Here is an 18,256-nt window from a genome sequence, read left to right as displayed (position 1 = left end):
TTCTGCAATGCATTATGTGCTGAGGAGTCTTCAGGTTATTGCAGATTATAATGGTGAGGTAAAGAGAATTATTATTTGTTAATAGAAATTAGAAAATTGAAGTGAACTTTGTCTTTTAAAAAACACATTAAGATGTGTGAAATAACCCAGCTAACCTTTAGCAGGTGACTGCATTGAACAAAATAATTGTAGTTTGTTCCTCTTCTAGATTTCAAAATGTTTCTGAAATGTTGCATATGGAATGCAAAGCTGAAATGGTCACTCCGTTGGTGACTAATCCAGGACTTGTATGCATCACTGATGCAAACTTGTATTTCCAGCCTCTTAATGGCTACCCTGTAAGTAACCTGCACTAAAAATTTCCATCCTGCTGTTCTTTGAACCATGAGCAAATAACTGTCTAAAGTGTCTCAAAGTGCTTATGTGAGGTTTTCCTATGAGCCACACAAGTGAGCATCAGGGGCAGCCTTGATGGATCTCTAGCTTGAGTCTGTGGAAGTTTCCAAATTCTCAGTTCTGTTTCTCCATAATTCAAAATTCACATGCCAGGGCTAAGTTTCTCCAATGAAAGCTGTCACTGTGCCCATTTTGAATTTCCAGCTGGGGAATCATACCAGTCATTATATTTCAGGTAGAACAAGCGTGAGGACCCTCTGAGCCTCCAGATATTGTTGAACTATGCCTCACATGCATGATTGTTGGCCATGCTGGCTGGCATTGATGGGAGCGAGTTCAACATCTGGAGTCTCAAAGGTTCTCCACTATGGAGGCAAATAGTGCTCTGCCACTCACTGGTGGTTTATTGAAGTCCATCCCTTCTTGTCTCTCCTCCACCCTTTGAATATTTTTGCAGTGTGCAAAGGTGGAGAATCCTAAACCCCTGGCTTCTATTTGAGCTGTGAGTTGGGTTACTACCAGTTGAAGTTAGGATATAGATTTCAGGTTCCACTTAGAAATGTCACATTTTCAGATGCTTCATCTAGTGAACATTACCTTCAACTTTTTGTCTGTTGTTGATGTTCACTGATTCAGCCAGAATGTTAAAGAAGTTGAGACTGTTAGCAAACTATAAAATACTACAATTCCTCATAAATGAGGCACACTGTGCTTTGTGTCTTCGTTTTCAAATCAGTATGTGTAGTGAGCTGTTCGCTGATTCCATTGGGTGTTTCATATATTACAGTCAGATTTGGAGTCTGTGTAAAATGGTGGAAATGGATTCTTAATCCTTAGTCACAAGTTTGATTTCCCCAGCCAACAAACAGCTTATCCATCAAACTATTTCAAGTTGGCCTTTCTTGGAATGCATATAGGTAACCTAGGTAATTAATTACAAATGCAACTCCTTTGCAACTAATAGGCTTTGATTTTGATTTGATTTTTAAATTCAACTATTTATTTTTCGCATGTAAAATCGGCTCTGGATAACAATGGAATATAGAGGGAAATTCCCAATCCTGTAAAATGGAGAAGGTTTACCTAAGCCCAGGGGTCAGAAGCAGCCCTCAAGGCCTCTCTGCCAGGCCTCTGGGACTTCCCAGACAACACCCACCGCCTTTCTTCCCGGGCCACACCCCTTACCAGTTCTGCTTTGCAGCCTCCTTGGGTGTTTTTGCCTGTTTCAAATGAGTCCTTAAATAGTATTTTCTTGCTTGAACTGGCTAGCTCAATTGGTTAGAGCATGGTGCTGATAACACCAAGGTCTCAGGTTCAATCCCTATATGGGACAGCTGCGTAGTCTTACATTACATAGATGATCCCCAGGGTGCCTTCCAGCTCTATGATTCTATAATTAAGGACCTAGATTACACAGTACAAAGCCCAAATTCACATTTGTTGCTCTGCCTAGTTTTGCCTCAGGCCCCACCCATGTGGCCCCCAGAAGCTTGAGTGGTGGAAAGGCAGGCCCGCCACTACTATAAACAATGCATGCGGAAAATTGGGAGTATTATATTTTTGTTCTGTGCATTTCGTTACAGAAGCCGGTGGTTCAGGTGATGCTGCATAGTGTCAGACGTATCTATAAAAGAAGGCACGGTCTATTGCCGTTGGTAAGATTAAATTTTACTCTTGTCCCTTGGTCGCACAAATGTGCTTTGTTGTTTAAACTTGCATCTTGACATTCCAAGAAGAACACTGTTTGTGCCATCCCTCAAACTGTGGCTCCAGTTTGACATTCATGTTGGCTTATCTGTGTCAGCCGTATGAGTGGGGAATAAAGGTACCTGGTTACAGTGCAGTTGCTCAGTAGTTTATGGCATAGCAAGTCCTATCATGGATTAAAACACGTCATATCATGTTGCAATGTTCATATCTGTCTTGCACATTTCTATAAAACCTATGATAGCTCTTGTGAACAAATGTGTTGGGCAGAGAAAATTTGACAGAAAAAAATTGAAAGTAGCAACAATTGTCCTTCTAGTAAAAGCATAGTAGGTTTAAAACTACGTTATATGCTGTACCTTTCATTGGTGTATAGAGAATAGCTTGTATTCCTCTAACAAACAGCTTCTAATATTATGAGGACAACAACAAAAATACCAGAGGCTTTGTTTCACCTGAACTATACTGTGCTAGTATTATAAAGCTGCCTGATGAACTTTTTGACTTCTGTCTCTCTCCAATTTTGAAAGGGTCTCGAAGTATTTTGCACTGAGAACAATTTGTGTTCGGACATCTATTTGAAGTTCTACAACACTCAGGACAGAGACAATGCCTATTTCTTCATGGCAACATATTTAGGTATAAATAACTGTTATCTTTGGCAGATTGGGATGTGTGAGATAAAGTTTGTCTCTCTTTTTTTGTTGTTGTTGTTTTTTGTTTTGGTATAGATTTAAACTTGAGGGAAAGTTAAGTGTGTATTATTTTGGAATGAATGTGAAGTTGCAATGAAATCAGTGCTAACATGTTGAATTAGAAGTTGTTTTTGGCTTTGTGGAGATTTAGAACTGAAAATTCTGAGACCACCTTAAAGCAGTAATGTGTAGGATAAGTAGTAGAAAGCAATTGGACATTTGCAACTGGTCAAATGCTGCCTTACGTTGCAGGGTAAGTGACAGTAATGTGGGTTTCATAGAGAATTTTGCATTTGATTTTTTTAAATGCAGGTTAGGGTAGTATGCATCAGAAAAAATTCCAATGCAAACCGATTTTCCCCCAGTGCATATTACCTAAGAGAATGATCAAAATTAGCATGTTTATTTTACTTGTATTTAGTAAACAAAGCTAAAAACTTTGATAATGCGAAGCCTGCCTAATATTTATTTGCAGTTGTCATGCGTTGTTATCGATAAACGTATGAAAGTGGAAAAACTCCCTTACTCATCACCGACAAACATGTTCCTACATACAGAACTCCTCACTTGTATTGTCCTGCAAGAGTGCTGCCCCGGGCTTCTGTTCCCTGTTGTAGCCTTTTATCCCTCTCTCTTCTGTCCTTAAGTATTGCCATCTCAGCCTATCTGTGTCTGCTTTCTTTAGCTCCCCTTAAATGCTACTTTGTGAAGCCCTTGCAAAAAAAAAATTAAGGGAGTGGAATCGCTGTCCGACAATATATTGTTCTCACTGTCATGGTTCCTTTCTTCCCTGCCCCCATTTCATAACTGGGCGCACATGCTATAGAAAGACCAGGAAAGACTTGCTAGTGAATTTGAGGGAGATTGTTTAATCTAGATGCCTTGAAGGATAGATGCCCTAGATGCCTAGATGCCCTAGATGCCTTGAAGGATAAGTGTAGAGAAAACTACCGTATTTTTCGCTCTATAGGACGCACTTTTTCCCCTCCAAAAATGAAGGGGAAATGTATAGGGCGAATGCAGGCTTTCACTGAAGCCTGCAGAGTGAGAGGGGAGACCCCGCCGCCAGCCCCGCAAGCTCCGGGGACAGTGGGGAGGCGCAGTGCGTCTCCCCGCTGTCCCCGGACCTGGTCTGAAGGCGGGCGGCGGGGAGAAGAGCGCTTCTCCCCGCTGCCTGCCCCGCAAGCTCCGGGGACAGCGGGGAGGCGCAGCGCGTCTCCCCGCTGTCCTCGGACCTGGTCTGAGGGCGGGCGGCAGGGAGAAGAGCGCTTCTCCCCGCTGCCTGCCCCGCAAGCTCCGGGGACAGCTGGGAGGCGCAGCACGTCTCCCCGCTGTCCCCGGACCTGGTCTGAGGGCGGGCGGCAGGGAGAAGAGCGCTTCTCCCTGCTGCCTGCCCCACAAGCTCCGGGGACAGCGGGGAGACGCGCTGCGCCTCCCAGCTGTCCCCGGACCTGGTCTGAAGGCGGGCGGCAGGGAGAAGAGCGCTTCTCCCCGCTGCCTGCCCCGCAAGCTCCGGGGACAGCGGGGAGGCGCAGCGCGTCTTCCCGCTGTCCCCGGACCTGATCTCAAGGCGGGCGGCGGGGAGAAGAGCGCTTCTCCCCGCTGCCTGCCTCGCAAGCTCCGGGGACAGTGGGGAGGCGCAGCGCGTCTCCCCGCTGTCCCCGGACCTGGTCTGAAGGCGGGCGGCAGGGAGAAGAGCGCTTCTCCCCGCTGCCTGCCCCGCAAGCTCCGGGGACAGCTGGGAGGCGCAGCGCGTCTTCCCGCTGTCCCCTGACCTGGTCTGAAGGCGGGCTGCGGGGAGAAGAGCGCTTCTCCCCGCTGCCGGCACCACAAGCGCCTGGGGGGAAATAAATTTTTTTCCCTTTATTTCCCCCCAAAAAAACTTGATGCGTCCTATGGGCCGGTGCGTCCTATGGAGCGAAAAATACGGTAATAGTGCACCCGTTATGCCCGTTAGGTATGCAATGCTTCCAGAAGAGTCGTTTCAAGTGGCCTTTATCTCTCCTCTGCTCTCTGTTGTCTGGTGTCTAGAGAATCATGTTACAGAGCACACAGCAGAGAGTTACATGTTACAATGGCAACGAGGGCATATTTCCAACTACCAGTACCTCCTTCACCTCAACAATCTGGCTGATCGGAGCTGCAATGACCTCTCCCAGTATCCCGTGTTTCCATGGATCATAGCTGATTATTCTAGTTCAGAATTGGGTAAGAACCTGTGTAGAAGAACAAGAGCAAGGAATTGCTAGTTTCTTTTTCAAGAGTGAATGTAGTAGGATGGTGCAGAGCATGCTTCTTGTGAATTCTGATTCTTGCGTTGCCAGAGGCTGCTTCTTATTCCAGCCTCTTCGTTGCATTGCATTCATATGTCCATGGTGTCAGTGGTGCATAGCACTCAGTTAAGTGGTTGCTCAGCATTCAGTGGTTTAGTGTACTTCATATAAGGAATATGCAGGTTGTGTCATGAAAATTTGAAACTGAATCAGCGAAAAGGTGAGGGTCAAATGCTAATGATCATAGTACATGGAGCTAAACAGAATTTGAGTAATCCAATAAACATTGCTGCATAGCCTCTGTTCATTCGGCGAGGCTTGCACAAAATCCAGTGGAGTTTGAGATCATTATCAACAGTTTGGGGATACCTGTGTGTATGTATAACTTTCAAAGCATGTATGTTAAGCTAGATCTGCCTTTGCCTCAATTTGCTTATCTCAGGAAGAGTACAACAATTGTCAAAACATTTTGGAGAACTGTTAACTTGATTAATATAAATGCTATTTTGAGATATTGAAGGAAGCATAACTGAGTTTACAATTTCACAGACAGGCTACCATTCAGAACTAAAATGGCTCCAAAAGTAAAATGGGTATCTGACTTCTCTGACTTCCTGATTTGGTAAACTTGAGGCAAACCCAGATGTACACATGCATAGCCAAACCACTGAGGGCAAGTTTAGCAAAAAGCAGAAGTGTGGGGATCTCCTTTGTTCACTAAATGGAGTATGCTGTGGATGAAAGTGGAATCTGCCCTCTTTCTCCTGCCCTCCTCCCTTTATCTTCAGGTACTCTGCTGCTTCAGTCTTTCCTCTCTCTAGCCTGGCTCTGATTCCAGGAGTCCATCAACTTGGTGGGGTGGAGAGTCTTCAAAAGCAGAGAAAGCGGGAGAGAGGGATATTTTTGCTCCCATTCCACTGCACTCCATTTTGTGGTAAAAGTGGATCCTTATTCTCGGTTCATAGTCAAACCAGTGAGTGAATGTTAGTGAACACATGTGTGTCTTGTTTTGTCCCAATTCCTGCAAAATGAAACTTGCAGTTGTGATTTTAAAAGATTAAGGGCTAATATGAGAAAGTTGGCAGTTGGGTAAGATTTGCCATGGTAGTACTTTTCCAAATGCACTGGAAAGGAGAGAAAAAATCACTGGCCGTTGATGTTTAGTTGTTGCAGAAGATTAATTCTTTTGAACTTTTTTTGTAGACTTGACAAAGCCAGAAACCTTTCGGGACCTCAGTAAGCCAGTAGGTGCACTAAATAAAGAAAGACTGGAAAGACTGTTGGTATGTATTTGTTTTCTGTGATTTTTTACACTTCGTATTTTTTTAAAAAACACAGTCGATCTAGTGCATTTCTAAATATGGACAGTTATGTTATAATGGATGAGAAATATTTCATGTTTCAGTAAAGTTCACTGTATTTCCTAGTGAACTGCAACTTAGTATATAGAATTATTTGGCTCCGACCCTTCCCTTCCCTTGTCTACCCAAAGCAGTTAAGCCACCTGTTCCTATCAAACTGCAGGATCTAAACAGCATTAAGTGTTTGCCCAATGTTGACATGCTTTGATATTTGCACAAAGAGTGGCAGGATCCACAGAGACAGCAGATCCGGCCTCCAGGGATGCACCATCCACTGCTGCTCCCTCAGTGGCAATAACTTCAACATGTTCCTTGGAGGCTGGATTTGACCACCTCCTCACCTCCCACCCGTTTCCAGTGTAGAGCTTCACATACACCCCTCATACTTCTTCCCTGGCTGGGGACGGCACCATTTTGTGGCTCACCTCAGGCGCCAAATTGTATTGGGCCAGACCTGATTCCCAGCCTCTTAACAAACCACCAAAGGAAATTGTCACTGAGCAATTTTTCTCCCTCTCTCTTTCTCCGCTGATAGATACGTTATCGGGAAATGCCAGAACCAAAGTTTATGTATGGGAGCCACTACTCGTCACCAGGTTACGTTCTGTTTTATCTTGTCAGAGTTGGTAAGTCACCTGCCAAGGTTCTCCTGAGTTTGTGGTCGTCAAGCTTGACTCATCTGGTGTGATATCTGAGCTGTCTTGCTTCCACAGCACCAGAATACATGCTTTGCTTACAAAATGGAAAGTTCGATCATCCTGACAGAATGTTCAACAGGTTTGTTTCTTGTATTTTAATGGCATTGCTGTGTTTTTGTTGAGTATCTAAGTTAGTACTGGCTCCTAAAAGATTAGCTTATTAGGTGACATAAAATAAATAAATAACCTATTTTGCTACCAAAATCTTGCTCTGAAATAAGACATATCTGAAACTTTTTATTTTTGTTTTATTCTCCTGCTATTCATATCCAGTATTGCAGAAACCTGGAAGAACTGTTTAGATGGAGCAACAGACTTCAAAGAGGTAAAGAGCCTTCAATACTTCCATTTATGTTAACAGTTCTTTCTCTTGCCTACTGAGAATTTGCAGCATTCCATTTTTAAAAGTACAGAATCCAGAAACAATTTACAATAAATCAGTTCAGGACCTTATCAGAACCATTGGGATGGGGCCACAGCTCAATGGTAGAACGCATGCTTTGAATGCAGAAGGTCCTATCTTGAATCCCAGCATTTCTGGTTATAAGGATCAGATTATATGGGACCTCTTCGTGCCTGATCTGTAGTCAGACAATAATACTGAATTACATGGACATGTTTCCCGAATTGGCAGAACGCAGCTGCTTAAACTTGAAACCTGGCAGAGCACCTTCATGATCTCAGTGGTGTCTTTTGACATATTATGTGTAAGCTGCTGTTTATGATAAGCCTTCTAGACTACTTAGATTAATCTACTAGATTCTGATAGGTTCACTGGCAAAACCATGCAGGCCACCTGGAATCTGTTTTTAGGTCTGAATGCACTTCCAGGATCTAGGTTAGGAGTCTGCTTATGACCAGGTACGCCTGGAGCGCAAACCAGCAGCAATATAAGGGCATCTTGACATCAATTTTTCCTCCGCAATTTGTAGCAGTACATACCTGTATTGTGGCATTGAATTATACTTTTCCCTACTGGCCAGTGAACTATAGTGGGAAACTTGTGCAATGTGTCATCAATAAGTGTTCCTAAATATTGCAGAGAAGACGGGAAGAACTTGCCAGGGATGCAGTCTTTGGCAGCATTGTCATATTTTGCCCACAATCTGCAGTTCCAGTCCATGTTTATAAGGCGATCTTTATGCTGAATGGGACCCAATTAGGTTCTGGATAGTGGCCAGTGCTGATGCTCATTTCCTCTTAAGTGGTGGTCTGTACTTGGCAAGGGAGCTGAGTCATCCAGTTCTGCTTGATGCGTAGGTTTTCTGTTTCGTTTTTCAAATCAAAACCCAGAGCAGCGAACGTAAGTCAAGCTGTGAGATACCTTTTGAAACACTGAAGTCTGTTGTGTGATCACATCCAATATGAATATTTTTTCCCCTGTGTGCTAAGTTTGGAAACATTGATTATAGTTTTTAAGTACCACAGCAGTAATAATAATAACAAAACAATCTTGTTCCACACTTTTTATTTATTTTTAGTTGATTCCTGAGTTCTATGAAAATGATTCCAGTTTCCTACTAAATTGTCTGAAATTGGACTTGGGGAAGACGCAAGGAGGAAAGATTGTGGACGATGTAGAACTTCCCCCTTGGGCATCGGGTAAATAGAATTTTGGAAGCACTTAATAATCTCACTTCTGCGTTGGAGATCTGCTTTCATTCATCTCAAGAGCTTGGGAAATAGTCGATGTATTTATACCATTCCTTCTCCCATGTATCCAGAGTAGTTCTTTTCATAATTTAAATACGATGGGTGAAATCCGGTTTGTGCCTTTGCACTCACAGAAGGATTTTTTGATCTAGCTGATTACCTCAGTAACAGAAGAAAACAGGCAGTTTTTGCCAGTTCCCTCTCCCACCTGCAGCCATCAGGATGGAAGGTGACATGGAGGAGGGAAGACGATGGGCAAATTGGCCGGAATCCCCTCCCTCCAGGTGTCCACTGGATCAAAAAGAGCAATCAAATAAAATTTTAACACATGGCATGATAAAAGTTTGTAATTTTGTCAGGACAAGTTATTTGTTGTTTACTGTTGTAACAATTGTTTTCTCAAAATTTATCTTCTGTACCATGAAAATAAATAAAAACATTTTAAAAAATCCTTCTGTTACTGCAAGGCCACCAAAAGGATTCCACTGTGTTTAATAAAAAGTTGTTGTATCCTGAAAAATGATTCTTCGAAACATGTCTGAAGTGCTGATTAGTATTGTCACCCAACGCTTCTAGTGAGTTCTTTCTTTTAAAAAAAAGCTGAGAGGGAAGAGGGAGTGGGGGTTTTATTCTCACTTAACAAGGAAACATTGGCACCATCTCTTTCAGATGCTGATGATTTTCTCCAGAAAAGCCAAGACGCTTTAGAAAGCCAGTATGTGTCAGAACATCTCCATGAATGGATTGACTTAGTGTTTGGCTACAAGCAGAAGGGAAACGAGGCCATTGCAGCTCAGAATGGTGATTCCCCCCTACCCCACTTTTATAAAAGGAAAATGCAAATGGATACTTTAAACTGTTAAACTCTGTGGTGGTAATATGAGGGTTTTTCATGAAGGAACACGGTGTGCAGAGCATATCAGTTAGGAAATTCTTCTATGTACACTGTAAATTATAGCCATGATAAAGTCAGATGTGCGAATTTTTTAAAAAATAAAGTTAGTTGAAATTTACTATGTATAAGGTGACAGGGTTGTGAGAATGACAGAGTGTTGTAGTATTGTTTTGTTGAACCAACAGTCCTGTAATCAGAAACATTTTCACTTTGTGTTTCTGCTCTCTGCTTCTTTTTAGTATTTCATCCATTAACCTATGAAGGAGGAGTAGACTTGAACAGGTAACTGAGTTAACAGTAAAGGACTGGGTGGGAAGATTACCTCCAGCTTTAATTAAAAATATTATGTTCTCTTCCAGCATAAAATGTTTTCATACCAGTTTTCTTTGTGGTGAGCTTTTTGCATGTATCTTGATAGAATGGGGCTGTTTGTTGCTGGATTCTTTAGAAAGTCAGGCATATGTGCTAATAGAAACCTTCTCTGGGAGTAGCCAAAACAGCACCATCCATGCATAAAAGGAAGGTATTAGCAGGCTTGGGAAATCTTCAGGGTTTGTAGAAGTTAAGCAAACAAACCAATTCCTGGGAAACCCCACCGAATAGTCCAGTGAGGACGCTCATTGGCCACAGAAAGCTGATGGAATGTCAGAGAGTCAGAGTGTATGTGTGTACAAAATCTAGAAGGGAATATCATGGAAGAAGGCATGGCTAGCTCGCTTGAAGAGGCACTCTGCACTGCAACATTGCGTTGCAGGTCCCACTTGTAATTGCAAACAGTTGGTGAGGTGCCCTTTAGCACAGAGCTGGTGGCATCTAAACTGCAGGCACTGCAGATAGGGAAAAATAATTTCTCATAACTTACAAAGAAAAGTTGAAAAGCTGCAAGTTTCCTACTTCTACAGTAAGAAACACATGGAAACACTTGGATTGCAGCTTTCTTGGCTGGCTAAACCACGGCTTATGAAGCCAGAAATGAGCCCTGGGCCCGCACCCTTTGCCATCCTTGTATCCACTTGCACACTGTCCTCAGCATGGAGATGCTGATTTGTTTCAACCGGAGTGGGTGGTGTTGTGGTCTAAATCAGGAGTCAGCAACCTTTTTCAGTCCTGAGCCACTCCACCAACCCTCAGACCATGTGGTGGGCTGACTATATTTGGGGGGGTGGGCAGGTGGAATATGAACAAATTCCTATGTCCCACAAATAACCCAGAGATGCATTTTAAATAAAAGGACACATTCTGCTCATGTAAAAACACACTGATTCCCGGACCGTCCGTGGGCCGGATTGAGAAGGTGATTGGGCCGCATTTGTCCCACGGGCCTTAGGTTGCCTACCCCTCGTCTAAACCACTGAGCCTCTTAGGCTTGTCGATTAGAAGGTCAGCAGTTTGAATCCGCACGACTGGGTGAGCTCCTGTTGCTCTGCCCCAGCTTCTGCCAACCTAGCAGTTCAAAAGCATACCAGTACAAGCAGATAAATAGGGAGCACTGTGGTGGGAAGGTAAACAGTGTTTCCGTGTGCTCTCGCACTCATCACGGTCCTCTGTGCCAGTAGCAGTTTAGTCATGCTAGCCACATGGCCCGGAAAGCTGTCTGTGGACAAATGCCGGCTCCCTCGGCCTGAAAAGCGAGATGAGTGAGGCATCCCATAGTCACCTTTGATTGGACGTAACTGTTCAGGGGTCCTTTATCTTTTACCCTCTTAACCTCCCAGGAACCTAGTGTACATAAGCTGGTAATGCAAAAATGCTTATGAAAATGGGAACATTGCACCCTATCAGCTCATTACAAGCATAATTTCTTTCTCTAAGGCCTTACAATGTACTCATGATAAAGTAGCTTTGCCAGCTATTTTGAACAATTGTCTTGTGGCTTCCATTTTTGTTCTGTAAGGTCCATAAATCTGATGTGCATGTCAGCAGGAACGATGCTTACTGCATACATGCATGACATATTTGGGGAGTTAATATAAAATCCATTTGCATGCGCAAGTAAGGGAAAAAGCAGTTCTGGTTAATGCATGCCTGTCGTTGTCATAACATATAAACTGGAGTTATAAATACTTCCTGTTCTAGATGGATTAATGTGGTATAACCAAATTTGATATCCCTACGTTTTTCTTCTCTTTTTCCATGAAGTATTATGGACCCAAATGAGCGAGTAGCGCTGTTGACACAAATCCTAGAGTTTGGACAGACTCCAAAACAGTTATTTACAATCCCTCATCCTCGGAGGATTATCCCGAAGTTCAAAAGTTTTCCTCGAGCATCCAGTCATGATTTTTTGGTGCCTGAGTCTCCAGGTAAATTTGGTGGGGCTACAGATATTGCTGTTAAAATGATAGAATTGCAGAGTTGGAAGGGGCCCTGAGGCTCTATGTACTGTATTTGATAATTCAGCTGACTTTAATTGTGTTTCTTTGTCCAACAAATTCAATATAAAGATTTAGGTCAGACGCTCTGAAAAATAGTGGTGTATCAGTTTGCAAAAATCCCTTCCAGCAGTCAGAGTGGGAAAGGGGCTTTTGCATGCTGCTATTATTGCCTAGGAAGTTGCAATTCGGGGGGAAGGGGGTATGTAGAGATAAATTGGCCCTTCCTTGGAAGGAAAAACCCCCACAGTTTCTTAATGTGATACCTCAAGTTTCAGCCTACTTTTTAAGCTTTGGTGCTTTTCTGGCACTTTAACAGTGTGGCCTTCCATTGTTTCAACCATGTCTCACACCACACACTCCACATTGGTTAAACTGGTAGGGTATCATAAAATGCTCTTTAGAAGGCAACATGGAGACAGAAGGGAATGTGAAAGAGGCTGAATAAACTGTAGTTGGCTCACTATATGAAATCTGTAATATATCTCTTCCCTGCTACTGTATTTCGTTTGGGGGGGGGAGGGATTCATTATTAGTTGACATATTTTATTGTCTGTTAGTTTCTCCAGGTGAAGAATCTTTTGAAGATCTAACAGAAGAAAGTATAACGCTTGCTTGGAACCACATGACCAGATTAAAGATAGATGGGCAACACAAGATTCACAGAGGGTAAACTTTGTAGCATACAGAGGAGGTGTCTAGAATGAGACAGTAAAACACTTTGAACCTTTTAGAACACAGTGCAGCCTAGTCAATTAGAAGAAAAATGTAATATTTTGAGGGAGGGGGATTTTGCTTTGTTGGAACAGGGGTCAAATATGTGGATTTGCAATGCAAGGATTAGGCTAAATGACATGATTGTCCTTATTGATATCAGTTGGGTTTGTTTTTTATTTACTGCATATTTTTATCCTGACTTCTTATAAAATATTCAGAGCAGCAAATAAATATACAGAAACTAAAGTGATTAAATCAAATATTAAAAAGCGATACTCAGTTACAAGATTGAAAATAATACAAAAGCAGCAGCTGTCAAATATCGATTTCAAAAGGCAATGCCTATTTGGAAAGAGATGCCTTGTGGGTATCTTAAGTGCATTAGACCCAGGCAGTTTAAGACTTTAAAAGCCCAAACCCAGCATATTAAATGAGCCTGGAAACAAATGCGAAGCCAACACAGATAGCAAACATAGTTATGGCTGACATACCAGCATTAGCCAGCCACCATCAGGAAGCACAGATGACTTACTAGTTTGACACCAGCATATTCTACTTGCCTCAGTAGGGGTGTCTTGGGCAACAGATTGCTGGAATTTTGTGATTTATGCAATTCCAGAACTCTGTAAAAGTGTATCAACATTTTCAGATGCAAACAGCACACTTAACCATTGAATTTGGTGGGACTTACTACTTAGTAGACCCGATTAGGTTTACACTGCCAGATATTAATCACAGTTCCTTGCTATGCTTTGAACAGGGCAATCACTGGAATTGCTGTGCCTTACAGTTCCAACCAGTCTTCTATTTTCACTACATCTCAAGGTGAGTCGTGCTGTCAAGCCTCAGTAATATGAACATTATTCAGTGACACTGTGTAGCCCCTTTCCAATGGTCAGCATAGAATTCCTCTTTGAATAGACTCAGCAGAGACCTATGATCTGTAAAAGGAGTATTTGTGGTTTTTCCCCACACTATATTCCTAGAAGCCTTGGGTCAGAGTTGTAGGTTGTGTGCAGAAAAAGCACAGGGTATGCATGGTATGCGGTCAGAAGCTGGCTTTCTTTTCTTTTTTTAAATCAGTTTTTGTTGTTTTTCTTAAAAAAAGTATCCCACATCATGTTTTTATCTCTGATTACTATGACAGAGTTCACAGTTCACATCAATGCTTACTGACATTTCATAAGCTAGGGAAGCTCTACAAAGCAACGTTTTCAAAGGTTGGCAATTGAATTTTAGTATCCCACATTGTTTATTGCCTCTCCCCATGATGGGAGAAAAAAATACAGCATAAATTATGCAGAACAGGATGATCTATGCAGGATGATCTATACTAATAGCAAAATCAATCTGAGTGCTGATATTTATGTAGCTAAAAAGAAAGTGTCCTTTCTGTTCTGAGGAGAACTGGCCAGGAAAGGACACAGTTAGCAGCACATCCCTTCCAGAGCAGCTTCTCCTTGCTCTGGGCAGCCTCTCCACCTGTAGAGGTGCTTTGAAAGCTCAGACAGCTGGCCTGATCTGTGGCTCAGAGTCACAGTCGAGAGAGAGAACACGTGGGGGACAATCTAGAGGACAGAATTTTTTTTGCCCCTGTGGGGAGGGGACCCGTGTTTATACTCAGGCTGGGCAAAATATCCTCCCCATTGCAGCACCATTCAGCCCCACAAAAGTGGAGCTTAATGGTGATTCTCAGGGAGAGGTGCAAATGCGATAACCTTTTGGTGGGAGATGGACTTACCATTGAAGACAGGGTGGCCAAAGTTTGTTTTTCTAGGTTTTCTCTAATAGGGGGGGAAAGTTTTGCTGCTGCTGTTTCTAGTGGCGGTTTGGCTGCCCGCAGCACTCTGCTGCTGTTCTTCTGGTAACTGGGGACAGATTGCCTCAGGGGAACCATGATATATTCCTTGTGCAAGAAATAAAAGCATAGCGCAAAGATTAATTTTGCACGTGTCAGCAGTTCCACGTGCAGTGTGTGTGGCCTCACACATGGCTCAGTCTGGCTCTGCATAGAAGTATACTCCAGCAGTTTGCTGATGGGATCTTTGTATCTTGTTGATTTGATAAAACAATTTGGAAATCACTGATATGGTGCTGCTTTCCTTTCTTCTCTCAAAATCTGCATTAGATTCAACCCTGAAGATGTTTTCTGCTGAATCAAAAATGCTGCAGCGGAGTATATCCTTTTCAAACATGGTGAGCGCTTCCAGGCTTGTATAATCTTACAGCTGATCTTGCGGAATGTCTCCATAATTTAATACAACGTATTCCGCCCCCCCCACCCACCCACCCACCCCGGGTAACTACTGTAGCTTACCAGTTTAATTCTGGCAGGTATGCTGTAATTGAACTTTTTCGCTGCTCAAATGTCTAGAGAGCTACTTCCAACTCTTAATAGACGTTGTGTAGTAAACCTATAACTCACAAGTGAACATCACACAGCCATATGTGCCTCTCACCTTGTGTTGTCCCCCAGTTGACAATCTGCTCCATCTAGGCAGGAGGAAAAAACTGAGTAGAGCAAGCTGACCTCCCACCAATCATTGTTCCTGCCTACAGCAGGGCACGTGATTGGAATAGAACCCAACCCAGTTAACCCCTTGCCAACCTACGGAAATTTATCACAGTTGCAGTCAATCTTGCAGCTTCCCCTGTCCATTTGCAGGTTCCTTCCATGCTCTGGCAGCAGCTCATAACAACCGGATAATGTTAAGACTCCTGACTCTCATCAGCCCCAGGCAGCATGACAAGAGATCTGGAAAGAGAGGGAGCTGGGAGTCCAACAAGAGTGAGGTCATAGGCTCCCATAGCATCTTCTGGATGCTTTGTGTTGTGTACTCTGTTGTTGAACACTGAAGCTGTACCATTTGATACGGAAGTGATGGGAAGGCGATAGTGGCAGGGTGCAGTGTTGGGGGATGGGGAGTGACTGGCAAGTACTTCATTCGGATATACCAGCTGGAGTTGTTGCAGTAGAGTCTCTGAGAGCAGAAGCTGGAGTGTGTGTATGTTAGTGTGTTTCTGGGGAAAGGAGGCACCTCCCTCTTTTCTCCACCCTGGATGAATCAGTGGATGGGCAATCTCTGTTAATGACCATTATCTTTTTAACCTGGAGACAGAAGAGCATCACCCAGGAGTCCAATATAGTGGGGGTAGGAAAGGGAGAGGCTTGTAAGAAGATGTGTGCTGTACCTCTGCGTGCAGCCCCGGACCCACCAACATGCATGTGCAACAGAGCTTAAAATGCTTTCCACCCCTTCTGTAGCTCCATTACCTTAGAGCTTCATCTCTGCACACAAACAAATTGTGTTATAAGCTTCTAGTAATAGATATTTGTTCAAATGTGTTTATTTTCTCTTCTTTTTCGCAATAGCAAAATTGGTTTGTGCCGCTGCACAATCAGATCTTGAGCTCCTAGGATACAGATGGTGCTTGCGATGAGACGGGCTCGTAATGTACTAATGTGTTCTTGCAAGTCTATCATTAAATTGAACATTGTCATCTTTTTGTCATAGGCTCTGTCATCTTGTTTAATCCTACCGGGCGATACTACTGTCGTATGTTCTTCATGGGACAACAATATGTATGTAATTTTACCTTGTACCCAATTGTTTATAATACCAGTTGGTAGCTTTTATATTAAAGAGCTAAAAATGAATATATTTCACCTGCTAACTGCCTTACTGGGGAGGTAAGGCCTTTTTATATTGGAAGCACTTTTTCAAAGTTGGAAACGTGGACTGATTAAAATAATAAATGAACTGAATAAAAATTTGTGCTCTGAAATATAACTATTTAAAATATTTATATCTATTTTATTATTTCTGTTAGCTATTTCTATTCAATAGCTTTTGCAAGGAGGCAGGATACATTAATGGGACACGATGATGCTGTCAGCAAGATCTGTTGGCACAATGATCGTTTATATTCTGCATCTTGGGATTCAACTGTAAAAGTACGTAGAGTTCTCCACTTGATATGAATTTAATCATTTGAGCAAGGATTGCCACTGTATCCTAGATTTGTCAGAAGCGGCTCTGGTTGTCCATGTAAGTCACCTGTTTGTGGTGGCAGGACTGACTGTTCCAACTATTAAGAAGTAGTGAGAGAAGCATGGGGTAAGAAATACAGTAGGATCACCATTGTAGGGTAATTAACAAACAAGTTGCCTGAATCCCTAGATTCAAAGCATTGGCCTAAACATTTTAAAATAATCTCTATGTGGTGGTTATTTCCTGTAGTGCCTGTTGGGTAGTTCATCCATGAATTTCCCCCATTTTTTCCATGCTGCTGTTGCTGAGAATTTAAAACAGGACTGGGCAGCCTCCAGATGCTGCTGTTATAGAATCATAGACGAAGAGACCCAAGGTCTCTAGTCATCTGGTCCAACCCCCTGCTATGCAGGAATCTCAGCTAAAGCATCCATGACAGATGGCCATCCAGCCTCTGCTGAAAAACCTCCAAGGAAAAAAAGGCCACAACCTCCCACCATGGAACAGCTCTTATTGTCAGAAAGTTCCCACTGATGTTTAGTTGGAATCTCCTTTCTTGTAACTTGAAGCCATTGGTTTGAGTCCTACCCTCCAGAGCAGGAGAGAACAAGCTTGCTCCATCTTCCGTGTGACAGCCCCTTAGGAGATTTGATAGCCATCTTCAAATATCTATCAGTCTCCTCTTACCCAGGCCAAACATATGCAACTCCCCCAACTGTAAGGCTTGGTTTGCATCACACCATTGACTCATGTTGTTGGCTTAATCTGCCATTATCCTTGACAACTGGCAGTGCTGGCTGATGCCGATGGAAGTTGGGAGTCCAGCAACATCTGGAAAGCCACAAGCTCTCCATCCCAAAAATTACAAATTAGCTCTTACTTTTAGGTTACTTAAATTGTCATATCTGGCCAAAGGAGAAGCTTACGTCAGTTCAAATATTTGTGTTCTAGGTGTGGCAGTGCATTCCTGCAGACTTACTGGGCACCAAGAAGCGGTTTGAATTGCTTGCTGAATTGGAACATGATGTTAGTGTGAGTATTAAGATATTTGTGTGCACATATATTTTGTTTCAATTCAAACTTCAGCAAAACAAATTTTGGGGGTGGGGCGGGAGGGAAGTCTGTGTGAAGGCTTATTTTAAAGATGTATTGCCATTGCCTGAAAGGTCAGAATTGGTAACAGCAATCTGCAAATATAATGTGATGTTTTCTTCATATTCCAGTGATTATTTAGACATAGGTTTGAGAAACCACAGGAAGTAGGAAGAGGGGCACACACATGTGCACATGCATACACACATATATGAGAAACCTTTTTCCTGTTTTTAAATGAAAACTTGATTTCAGTTTTCCACTTGTGGAAAATGCTCTGTGTTTGATTATCTTTACATACTACCATCTATATATCTGCTGCTTTACGTAGAATGAGACAACAGGTTCTTATGGGTTTACAATCTCGGTCTCAAAAAGCAGTATGAAAGCCACTCCTCTTGATGA

At 42.7% G+C, this 18,256-nt stretch overlaps 1 protein-coding gene across 4 annotated transcripts in view; it reads left to right on the top strand.

Annotated features, from left to right (window-relative positions):
* NSMAF (neutral sphingomyelinase activation associated factor) overlaps positions 1 to 18,256 on the top strand; it is a 36,679-nt gene that overhangs the window by 15,223 nt on the left and 3,200 nt on the right. For 2 of the 4 annotated variants that reach the window (XM_083622893.1, XM_083622891.1), the window contains exons 10-27: positions 209 to 338; positions 1,980 to 2,051; positions 2,634 to 2,742; positions 4,830 to 5,006; positions 6,275 to 6,354; positions 6,968 to 7,058; positions 7,146 to 7,209; positions 7,404 to 7,455; positions 8,612 to 8,732; positions 9,453 to 9,584; positions 9,918 to 9,960; positions 11,818 to 11,981; positions 12,620 to 12,719; positions 13,528 to 13,592; positions 14,896 to 14,963; positions 16,283 to 16,350; positions 16,599 to 16,722; positions 17,711 to 17,791. In XM_083622893.1, coding sequence (XP_083479019.1) covers positions 209 to 338; positions 1,980 to 2,051; positions 2,634 to 2,742; positions 4,830 to 5,006; positions 6,275 to 6,354; positions 6,968 to 7,058; positions 7,146 to 7,209; positions 7,404 to 7,455; positions 8,612 to 8,732; positions 9,453 to 9,584; positions 9,918 to 9,960; positions 11,818 to 11,981; positions 12,620 to 12,719; positions 13,528 to 13,592; positions 14,896 to 14,963; positions 16,283 to 16,350; positions 16,599 to 16,722; positions 17,711 to 17,791 — 1,741 coding nt within the window. Of the gene's footprint in view, positions 1 to 208; positions 339 to 1,979; positions 2,052 to 2,633; positions 2,743 to 4,829; positions 5,007 to 6,274; positions 6,355 to 6,967; positions 7,059 to 7,145; positions 7,210 to 7,403; positions 7,456 to 8,611; positions 8,733 to 9,452; positions 9,585 to 9,917; positions 9,961 to 11,817; positions 11,982 to 12,610; positions 12,720 to 13,527; positions 13,593 to 14,895; positions 14,964 to 16,282; positions 16,351 to 16,598; positions 16,723 to 17,710; positions 17,792 to 18,256 lie in introns of all 4 variants that reach the window. The other 2 variants (XM_083622892.1, XM_083622890.1) reach the window with 1 other exon arrangement.

Source organism: Podarcis filfolensis (genome assembly GCF_964270895.1).
Source record: "Podarcis filfolensis genome assembly, chromosome: 7".
Lineage (NCBI taxonomy): Eukaryota > Metazoa > Chordata > Lepidosauria > Squamata > Lacertidae > Podarcis > Podarcis filfolensis.
This window is presented reverse-complemented; position numbering and strand designations above follow the sequence as displayed.